Source organism: Paramormyrops kingsleyae, chromosome 5, assembly GCF_048594095.1.
Source record: "Paramormyrops kingsleyae isolate MSU_618 chromosome 5, PKINGS_0.4, whole genome shotgun sequence".
Classification (NCBI taxonomy): domain Eukaryota; kingdom Metazoa; phylum Chordata; class Actinopteri; order Osteoglossiformes; family Mormyridae; genus Paramormyrops; species Paramormyrops kingsleyae.
In genome coordinates, this window is record NC_132801.1 from 5,880,227 (window position 1) to 5,891,466 (window position 11,240).

The window sequence follows — 11,240 nt, forward strand, 5'->3', positions numbered from 1 at the left end:
CATCTACAGCCCAAACTAATTTGTTTCTCTTTTCAGACAATACAGTTAATCTGTCTTGACAATTTTGCAAAGTGAAATATTTATTGCATAAATTTAGTTTAAGAACCAAGTACAAAGAATCTTAGAAATCTGTTACTGGAGATAATAGTGTTAGCATTACAATAACGTGTTTAGAAACAGCAAATTTATAGTAATTTAACACTACTTCTTGAAAATGTTTTGCAGACTCTCACCATGTGGGGGCGCCAGAGGCCCTTATGTAGGGAAGTACAGTATGACCATCTGTGTTTATGAAGACACTTCCACACTCCCCCAGAGAGATAAACAAGTGCATCCATCTGAGCTTCATATAAATCAGCTTCCCCTAAACATGCAGGCTTTATCCAGCCTAATACTTTTAATGCTTTTATTTTTATATAAGGTCACAATTCCTGGTAATTAATTGCCTACATATAGTTTACACTGTACTTGAATACTTCTGAATTCTGTATTTTACTAAATACTTTTATATAGTGTGTCTATCAGAGTATAGTGCTGTATTTAAATATTGTGTAAACGCAGGTGCACAGTGTATTACTGAGCTCACTCAGCCAGAGTCTGAGACCGTAAACAGGGGTGCAATGGGAATATGGATATCCAGGGAGATTCAGGGGGGGTTGCACTTTACAAGGCCCCCTGAATATGTGAAAATATAAATCGGTGGGGCAGACAAGGTGACATTTTGTTCGGGGCCCAAAATTTCTATTGTGAAATTGTGAAACCCATTCCAGACCATCTCCTGTAAAGTCTCTGGATACTCAGTGACTGATAGCAGCTATGGCACAGACTGGATTCTGCCAATTTAAAGGTTGCACCATCTGTGTGAATCATGTGCTCCATGTTAAAAGAATTATATAAATGTAGGCATAACTGAATGAATTCAACTGAGATCAGTTGAATTGAATTGAAGTGAATTGTTCTGGAGTAAATCTCATAGTTGAAGACCCTCTAAATGGTATTACAAACTATAAAAAATAGCATATTAAACTTGTAAAATAGGACAAAACTAACACAAATAAATTTGAACTGTGCTATTAGATCCCATCCATCCATCCATTGTCCAAACTGTGTATCCTACTGGGTTGTGGGGGGTCTGAAGCCTATCCTGGAAGCAATGGGCACGAGGCAGGGAACAGCCCTGGATGGGGGGCCAGCCCAACGCAGGGCACACTCACACACCAGTCACTCACACATGCACACCTAAGGGCAATTTAGTAACTCCAATCAGCCTCTGCATGTCTTTGGACTGTGGGGGGAAACCGGAGTACCCAGAGGAAACCCCACGACGACACGGGGAGAACATGCAAACTCCACACACATGTGACCCAAGTGGACACTTGAACCCAGGTCCCAGAGGTGTGAGACAACAGTGCTAACCACTGCACCACCATGCCGCCCCTCTATTAGATCCCATTTATTTTAAAAAGTGACTCATACTGTGGTCATAGTTGCATTGTTTTTCATTTGTATCCTACAAAAAGTGTGATTATTACTTGTGTACTGCATTGAATAAAAGGTCTGAATGTGTAATATACTTAGTGTCTTAGTTAAGATTTACAAAGGCAATTATTCTGTTTTGTTTTGCATGTGACCACATTCTGCTCCTTCACACTTCCTTGAGTTCGGGCCACCCTGGGATCTCTACCATGGCACTTGCGTTTACACTTTGGGGCATCGTGCCCCATTTGCACGCAAAATAAGGCATCTCACCAACCTCTGGCTGGATTGCTTCACCTACAGCTCATCCTGTGAGTTCATGTGTGCCCATGGTCTGAAATTTGCCTTAGACTTCATCAAGATCTCCCTCCTTCTCAAGGGAATACGGGAGTGTTGACCATCATCAATCAATTGCTGATTGATCCCTCTGACTAAGCTACCCTCTGCTTCAAAATTGGACTGAGTTACTATTCCAAAGGGTCTTTCAGTATTATAGAGTTCCTGCAGATATAGGGCCCTATTGTATTGATCTAAAGCGCATGGTCAGCACATGTTGCAAGTTCTTTTACAGCATGGCCAACCCACTTTTGCTAGATTAATGGCAGAAAAATAGTTGCGACGCCAAGTGCATTGTCCAAAATTGTACTTAGTCTCATAATTAGTCAAACCCTTTATCTTGAAGTCACAAAGTGGACCGTCACCTCAATTCTCCACCTGCACCATGCCCTGCTGTCATGACACCATTTCTGTAATTCTTAAACTTTTTTTTTTCCAGACTGAAATAAACTGCGGATATGGGGGTCCTTCTGTAATAATTCGTCTATTCCATTTGTGTTACATTTCAGCATGTGCACGCTGTGCATGCGCCTGTGTAGGTGCATGTTATTATTTCAGCCTTTAAATAACAATGAAATTGTCACGTCGCGTGCAGCACGGATCGGGGAATCAGGCGAACGGAAGCCAGGGATCGGGGAATACGGAGTTTAATGCCAAAAACACAAAGCACACCACATAACAACGTCAATGACCGAACTGGGGATACAAACGGAAACGCGGACTAAATACACTGAACTGATGACAACAATCCAAAACAGCTGTAAAACACTGGGATTCCACATGAGGTTAACGAGGGGGCGTGGCACACATTAGGATCGGACGGAGCGGGGTGTGACAGAAATACCAGGTTTCTGTTGGTCAATAGTTCAATCGCTTCCTGCTGCTTCAAGATAGCAATGCGCCAACACTGAATCTGACTCCATCTCATTTTAAGAGTGATCTGTAGGCATTCAGATGGGTGCAAGTCCATTTGCCATTTGAACGACGTGAACGCTAGACGAGAAAATGACAACTGCGTCAGGCTCATGCTAACAAAGACATTTGCGTTGTGTATGGCACTGCTTTGCGCTGGGTGTAAGATAATAGTAGTAATTAATACTTTATTGACCCCCATGGGAAGATTTCCTTCTCATCCCCCCCCCCCATCTTGCTCTCCACAAGAGTAAGCTTGGCAGTGAATGCCAATCACCCATAGAGCTGGGGATCAAGGGCCTTGCTCACGGAACCACAGACATTCCAAGGCCGGGCTTGAACCAACAATCTCTTGATTACAGGAACAGAGGCTTAGCCCACTGAACCACATGCGCTGTGGCAGCGCGGTGAAGTTGGTTTTATGTTCGATATTCGCCACATTTACTGACATCAAAACTGCAATATCTTCGGGATCATGACGGCAATTCTTTTCAGATTAGGCTCCACATGTGAAGTTAAACGAGGGCAATATTTCACACTTTAAGTTAGCTCCACATTCTCCAGCAATATGAATTAAGAATACAAAGCAAGATGGGAATATCGTTCTGCTCGCACAAAATTGCCGGAAAATTTAGGGACCGTCTTAAAAGTGCAATGCCAATCAGCATAACACCACTTGTAAATTGTAATACCACTGTCATTTTTAAGCCAATCAACATCAAACCAAGTTCAATGACTTCCTCTGGCCCTCCCTCATCTTTCACACCATTTTAGGAAATTTTCACACCCATCTGTTTTCCAGAACACCAGCCATATGTGTCCTATAACCGTGTATCATTATTGCAGTTGGATAAATTGTAATAACTTTTTAATTCTTAAACCAATCAACATCAAACCAAGTTCAATGTGTTCCTCTGGCCCTCCCTCATCTTTCACACCCTTTTAGGAAATTTTCACACCCATCTGATTTTCAGAACACCTGCCCTTTGTGTCCTATAACCGTGTATCATTATTGCAGTTGGATAAATTGTAATAACTTTTTAATTCTTAAGCCAATCAACATCAAACCAAGTTCAATGACTTCCTCTGGCCCTCCCTCATCTTTCACACCTTTCAGGAAATTTTCACACCCATCTGTTTTCCAGAACACCAGCCATATGTGTCCTATAACCGTGTATCATTATTGCAGTTGGATAAATTGTAATAACTTTTTAATTCTTAAACCAATCAACATCAAACCAAGTTCAATGTGTTCCTCTGGCCCTCCCTCATCTTTCACACCCTTTTAGGAAATTTTCACACCCATCTGATTTTCAGAACACCTGCCCTTTGTGTCCTATAACCGTGTATCATTATTGCAGTTGGATAAATTGTAATAACTTTTTAATTCTTAAGCCAATCAACATCAAACCAAGTTCAATGACTTCCTCTGGCCCTCCCTCATCTTTCACACCTTTCAGGAAATTTTCACACCCATCTGTTTTCCAGAACACCAGCCATATGTGTCCTATAACCGTGTATCATTATTGCAGTTGGATAAATTGTAATAACTTTTTAATTCTTAAACCAATCAACATCAAACCAAGTTCAATGTGTTCCTCTGGCCCTCCCTCATCTTTCACACCCTTTTAGGAAATTTTCACACCCATCTGTTTTCCAGAACACCTGCCCTTTGTGTCCTATAACCGTGTATCATTATTGCAGTTGGATAAATTGTAATAACTTTTTAATTCTTAAACCAATCAACATCAAACCAAGTTCAATGACTTCCTCTGGCCCTCCCTCATCTTTCACAACCTTTCAGGAAATTTTCACACCCATCTGATTTTCAGAACACCTGCCCTTTGTGTCCTATAACCGTGTATCATTATTGCAGTTGGATAAATTGTAATAACTTTTTAATTCTTAAGCCAATCAACATCAAACCAAGTTCAATGACTTCCTCTGGCCCTCCCTCATCTTTCACACCTTTCAGGAAATTTTCACACCCATCTGTTTTCCAGAACACCAGCCATATGTGTCCTATAACCGTGTATCATTATTGCAGTTGGATAAATTGTAATAACTTTTTAATTCTTAAACCAATCAACATCAAACCAAGTTCAATGTGTTCCTCTGGCCCTCCCTCATCTTTCACACCCTTTTAGGAAATTTTCACACCCATCTGATTTTCAGAACACCTGCCCTTTGTGTCCTATAACCGTGTATCATTATTGCAGTTGGATAAATTGTAATAACTTTTTAATTCTTAAGCCAATCAACATCAAACCAAGTTCAATGACTTCCTCTGGCCCTCCCTCATCTTTCACAACCTTTCAGGAAATTTTCACACCCATCTGATTTTCAGAACACCTGCCCTTTGTGTCCTATAACCGTGTATCATTATTGCAGTTGGATAAATTGTAATAACTTTTTAATTCTTAAGCCAATCAACATCAAACCAAGTTCAATGACTTCCTCTGGCCCTCCCTCATCTGTCAAATAGGGGTATACTGTCTATATTTAAAAACTGAAAAATATCAGTTATTCCAAAAATATTTTCCTTTTTATAAAGGTTTATATACATAAACAATATGACAACTTTAGATTCCAGATACACATTAAAACAGAGCCATGTAAAATAAAGCTCTGAGGTGAAAATAATTTTAGACGCCAATCATACTGCGGGGGTGGGATGGTGGTGCACTGGTTAGCACTGTTGCCTCACACCTCTGGAACCAGGGCTCAAGTCCATGTGTGTGGAGATTACTTGCTCTCCCCGTGCGGTTTTACAATTTATCCAACTGCAATAATGATACACGGTTATAGGACACATATGGCTGGTGTTCTGGAAAACAGATGGGTGTGAAAATTTCCTGAAAGGTGTGAAAGATGAGGGAGGGCCAGAGGAAGTCATTGAACTTGGTTTGATGTTGATTGGCTTAAGAATTAAAAAGTTATTACAATTTATCCAACTGCAATAATGATACACGGTTATAGGACACAAAGGGCAGGTGTTCTGAAAATCAGATGGGTGTGAAAATTTCCTAAAAGGGTGTGAAAGATGAGGGAGGGCCAGAGGAACACATTGAACTTGGTTTGATGTTGATTGGTTTAAGAATTAAAAAGTTATTACAATTTATCCAACTGCAATAATGATACACGGTTATAGGACACATATGGCTGGTGTTCTGGAAAACAGATGGGTGTGAAAATTTCCTGAAAGGTGTGAAAGATGAGGGAGGGCCAGAGGAAGTCATTGAACTTGGTTTGATGTTGATTGGCTTAAGAATTAAAAAGTTATTACAATTTATCCAACTGCAATAATGATACACGGTTATAGGACACAAAGGGCAGGTGTTCTGAAAATCAGATGGGTGTGAAAATTTCCTAAAAGGGTGTGAAAGATGAGGGAGGGCCAGAGGAACACATTGAACTTGGTTTGATGTTGATTGGTTTAAGAATTAAAAAGTTATTACAATTTATCCAACTGCAATAATGATACACGGTTATAGGACACATATGGCTGGTGTTCTGGAAAACAGATGGGTGTGAAAATTTCCTAAAATGGTGTGAAAGATGAGGGAGGGCCAGAGGAAGTCATTGAACTTGGTTTGATGTTGATTGGCTTAAAAATGACAGTGGTATTACAATTTACAAGTGGTGTTATGCTGATTGGCATTGCACTTTTAAGACGGTCCCTAAATTTTCCGGCAATTTTGTGCGAGCAGAACGATATTCCCATCTTGCTTTGTATTCTTAATTCATATTGCTGGAGAATGTGGAGCTAACTTAAAGTGTGAAATATTGCCCTCGTTTAACTTCACATGTGGAGCCTAATCTGAAAAGAATTGCCGTCATGATCCCGAAGATATTGCAGTTTTGATGTCAGTAAATGTGGCGAATATCGAACATAAAACCAACTTCACCGCGCTCTCAGAGCCATGGACCTGCAATTCGCTGCACTCACACTGGTTGATGGACTTCCAATGTGTTCTGAGGTAGCAAGCACCACTGTTGCCATGAGACAGGTGGAGGTGGTGAATTAAAGCCAGATTGTAGGAAAAATGTGAGCGTCACACGTCACATATACATCTACTTTATTTGTGATAGTGAGTCCTCCTCCAGCGAAGGGAGAGGTACCGCTCCATGTTGGGTCGCACCAGCCACAAATCACGGCACCAAAGCTCCAACACCCTCCACTGCCAGGCCTACCGACAACACGAAACCCTACCTTCCCTGCACATGAACCCCCTCCGCTCTTGCCTCACCATCTTCACCCGCGGCCGACATCATCTCAGCGACGGGCACACCACGCTCCCCACATTGACCTGGCAGTAAGCGAAAACGCGGTTACTGTGTGGCACACATACGTTTCCTTTTCCCTACCATCCCAGAACTCCTCTCTCCCCAATCTCGCTCTTGGTATCCTTTAAGAGACATTCCCCCACCCCTTCCAGGTGCGGCTCATTACCAGAGAGCCGGTTCTCTCCACTCCCCTCGCTACAATATTAATAAAAATTAAATAAGTCACATATTGCTGTTTACATGTTTTCAATTGCGATTGTAACATGAAAAAAAGACCCTTACAAGGGAGCTCAATTCTTGTACGAGTTTGTATCATTGTGGGTAGATATGTGGATAGCTGGGGTAGGACACATCCGACACAATGATGCGGACTCGTACAAAAACCGTACTGTCATTTTGAAGGTTACAACAAAGGTATTGTTGATCACAGGGATATCTGCTTAATTTTAAACTACTTGTTATATTAAACTTTATGAAGAATTATATGTCATTGGTAAGTGCATTTGACTGCTTAAGAGCACATATATTTAATTAATTTATTTTTTTCTGCAGATATTTTCACATCAACTTTGTATTGCATGCATGTTATTGTCCGGGTAGCGTAATGTAATGAATCACTGTGTGATTACTTCGACTACTGGGGAAAAGGCACCAAAGTCACTGTCGGTAAGTCCTCTCCGTCTCACCCCACTTTGCTTATTCCTTTTTAAATATCTGTATTTTCCTTTATTTACTTAGTATAAATAAAGTTTCACTTGAGTGATTAGTTTTCCTCTGTTTACTATGCTAGATATAATCCCCCGCAAACTGATCGTTGTGGCTCTTTTAGTGTCGGTGGTCTATTGTGTAAAAACCTCGTCAAACTTGCTCGATATCAAATTGGTATGGCATTATAAACTAAAGTGGTTTAAAATTAATCGGAAAACTGCATGTGTCCGTAACCGGTCGAGTTCCTGCTTCGACACTTCAGTCATACTTTTGAGATGTATTTTTAGTAGTGCAAACGCGAAATTATTTTAGCGTAAACCGCTGAGAAATTATTAATAGAATATTGTACTTTAGACAAGGGGTTAAATGAAAAACGGGCACTGTACCTTTAAATTTCAATCGAATTTTTTATACTTAGATGTTTCATCTGTCTGGCTAAATTATTAAAATTAGGGCGAACAATTTTTTATTTGTAGAGTACCGTTTATTTTTTCCACAATAAGTGTTGAAAGAAACCGATGTAGGGCTACAGTACATTTGTTACGTTTGTCATCATTCATGGGACATTTACTGAAATAGTTGTAACGCCCATAGGTCATAATGCAGGGTAAACAAAACCGTAACAAAGTGAAGTGAATTATTTGCGAAAATATTTAGCAATTTGCTTGTTAATTGATGAGTTCTTCTTTAAAAATTAATCACAAGTGTTTCATTGCATTACTCTTTTGTCTTTAGGGGTTTATTATAGGTTATGGTTATCAATTTACATATTTGTCTAGACTTAACAAAACACCTTGCAAAATATCCGATCTAAAATAAAGGAAAAACAATGCATGTTTAATAGAAATCTTGTTTGTTTTGTCCTGGGCTTATGAAAGGTACGTACATGTCACGGGACTCGGTCGCGTCTGTTTCCAGTGAGACCCACCTCGCATATTTGTATGAATTTCCCAAAAACTCTACATGCTGCTAGTTTTCAAAACATATAGACAAATCGACAGTTATAAAACACGTTTAACGACACTGTCGAGTAAGATCAAAGATATATTCATAAGGAAAGCAGGGTCAAAAAAAGCCAGACTCAGTTTTTGCAGATACCTTAGGAGTTGTGGATCTAGTTCAATATCCCCACACTTAGAAAGCCTGTTACCGCTCCTGCACAGATGTAATAACGCAAATGAGATATTCAACGTGATATAGCTGTGTTAGAACTGTATGCATGCTAGCCTAATTTATGCGGAAAATCACTTGAATGTAATTTGTTCTGGAGGACCTAAGAGTCACCGAAAATGTGTGATTCCAATATAGGAGCTTGTGCTAACATTATATACCGGCGGATTTCTTCCAGCTATTAAACCTTCATTCACAGTATATAATGCTCGGAAGGCATTGTGCCGACGTGTAGGCTAATGATCTCAGGTTCTCTGTGTAAAATAATAAAAGAAACTAGAAATTAGATTCGTTTTGATTCAATGTATTTTGTATGAGCATTTAGTGCAGTGAGGATTAAAGTATTTTGAACGGTTAAAAACTGTTGTAAAGTAGGCAATTTGAAAATGATCATTATATGCTCGTGATACTTGTATGCAAAGTATTGTGCGTTATTGCTTCGATAAATATTATAGCCTACCTACATTTTTTAAAATCACAAATCATGTACATTTTTCTTATTTGAATATAAAACAGGTAAGGGGAAATTGAAAATATTGGTAAAAATATTGGTAAAATATTTCAGATGTAACCTATTATGATTAATATTATGGGTAATATGCTGTGTTTGTGTTACTGAAAAATAAGAAATGTAACTTTAATAATCATCAACATGCATTACTGTATGTCCAAATTTAAATATCTTTGTTATCTTGGTAATACTGCACTCTCAGAGTTTCATCAAAAACGTAAACTGAGATTTGGAGAAAATAGTTACACTTCAGTTACATATTTCTTATTTTTATCCTCAGCATAATATAAATTTGACCATTTAGTGGACAGGATGTTTTGCAAGAGGGAGAACACAGCAAGTTATAATATTTAGCTTTAGGTAGCTACTGCAGGGACATTGAAATACATTTATACAGAGAATCATGTATCGACCATACACATTTACGATCCATCGACATTTACATTTGAATTAGTAATCATTTTGATAGTTAACCAGAAAATTATTTTTGTTGGTGAAGCATAATTATTAGTACAGCTGTAATATTTATAAAATAACCATGATATAGAACATAATGAGTTTATTTCCCTTTGTATATGTATCCAGTAGGGCCTAAGGCTGCATGATATTAGAAAAATTAAAATATATATTTTTCACAATAAATTTTGCAATATTTATAAAGCAAAAATGGAGTTGAAAAATTACCCAAAATAAAATATAGCTAAATAGAACTTATTATTATCTACCAATAGAGTCTTTCAAATAAATTACTGATGTTGACGCAAGTTGAGCCAGCACAAAGCAGTGCTGACAAATCACTTGCTTCTGCTCAATATTTCCCTTAAAACAATCCAAATTATTTCCATACACTGGAAGGCGAATGTCTTTTGGCCATCAGTCCTGGTTCACTTTTCTCCTCGTGTACTTTTTAAAAAATTTGTCACAAATGGTCCACACTTTCTGTTTGCACTGATTTTTTAACATATACTATACAATTCAGAAAAGGAACAACCATTAAAATAGCAAAGCTTGCTAAAATTTGTGTCCAATGGGAGAATAAAAACGGTTTAGCAAAACTTACTAATGATCTGAAGTAGGCTTGGATGGTATGGAAAATTAGTTACCGCCCAAGCCAGTATTCGAACATCCCACATCCTGAAGGCCCAGTTCTCAGTAACAGCTAACAATGTCTAATGACTGGTACATTTCTTTTCTCAGGTGCTAAGCTGCCATCTTCCATTTACCCCCTTCACCAATGTGGGTCTGCAGACTCTCGTGGTGACATCAGCCTCGGATGCATTGCCAGCGGTTTTTCACCCCTGGATGCCTTGAGCTTTAATTGGAGTGACAGTAACGGTAACGTGCTGCCTGACTTCCATCAATACTCACCGGTCATGGTCAGTGGAAGCACCATGATGGTCAGTCACATCACTGTCAAAGCGGCAGACTGGAACAGTCAGAAATCTTACACATGTGCTGCACATCACCAGACCCTTGGACCTGGGAAGTCAGAGACATTACAGAAGCCAGGTATTGTGATTTTGTACAAATTAAGTTCATTCAGCACTTTGGGGATTTAGCTGATTTAGGTTAAGAAATCAAGGAAATGAAGAATTTAACATTGTGAACCTTATATCTCAGGAAGCACAGAGCACATGGCAGGGGCACCTAGGATGGGATGTCAGCACAGCACACATTTACACATTTACACATTCTCACACACCGAGGGCAAATTACAGACACTGTACCCCTTAAACTCACATTTCTCGCTGTGGAAAAAACCCTCACACACAGAGCTATGAGCGGGAATCGATACCCGATGGTGTGAGACTGTGGTCACTGTAATAAATGCCGCAATATT

At 39.3% G+C, this 11,240-nt stretch overlaps 1 protein-coding gene across 1 annotated transcript; it reads left to right on the top strand.

The window, feature by feature from the left end:
* Window positions 1-6,852: 6,852 nt before the first annotated feature.
* Window positions 6,853-10,959, top strand: LOC111860577 (Ig heavy chain Mem5-like). The gene is made up of 3 exons (XM_072712781.1): window positions 6,853-7,040; window positions 7,637-7,677; window positions 10,598-10,959. The coding sequence occupies exons 1-3, from the start codon at window positions 6,853-6,855 to the stop codon at window positions 10,957-10,959; spliced, it is 591 nt and encodes a 196-aa protein (XP_072568882.1).
* The last annotated feature ends 281 nt before the right edge of the window (window positions 10,960-11,240 follow it).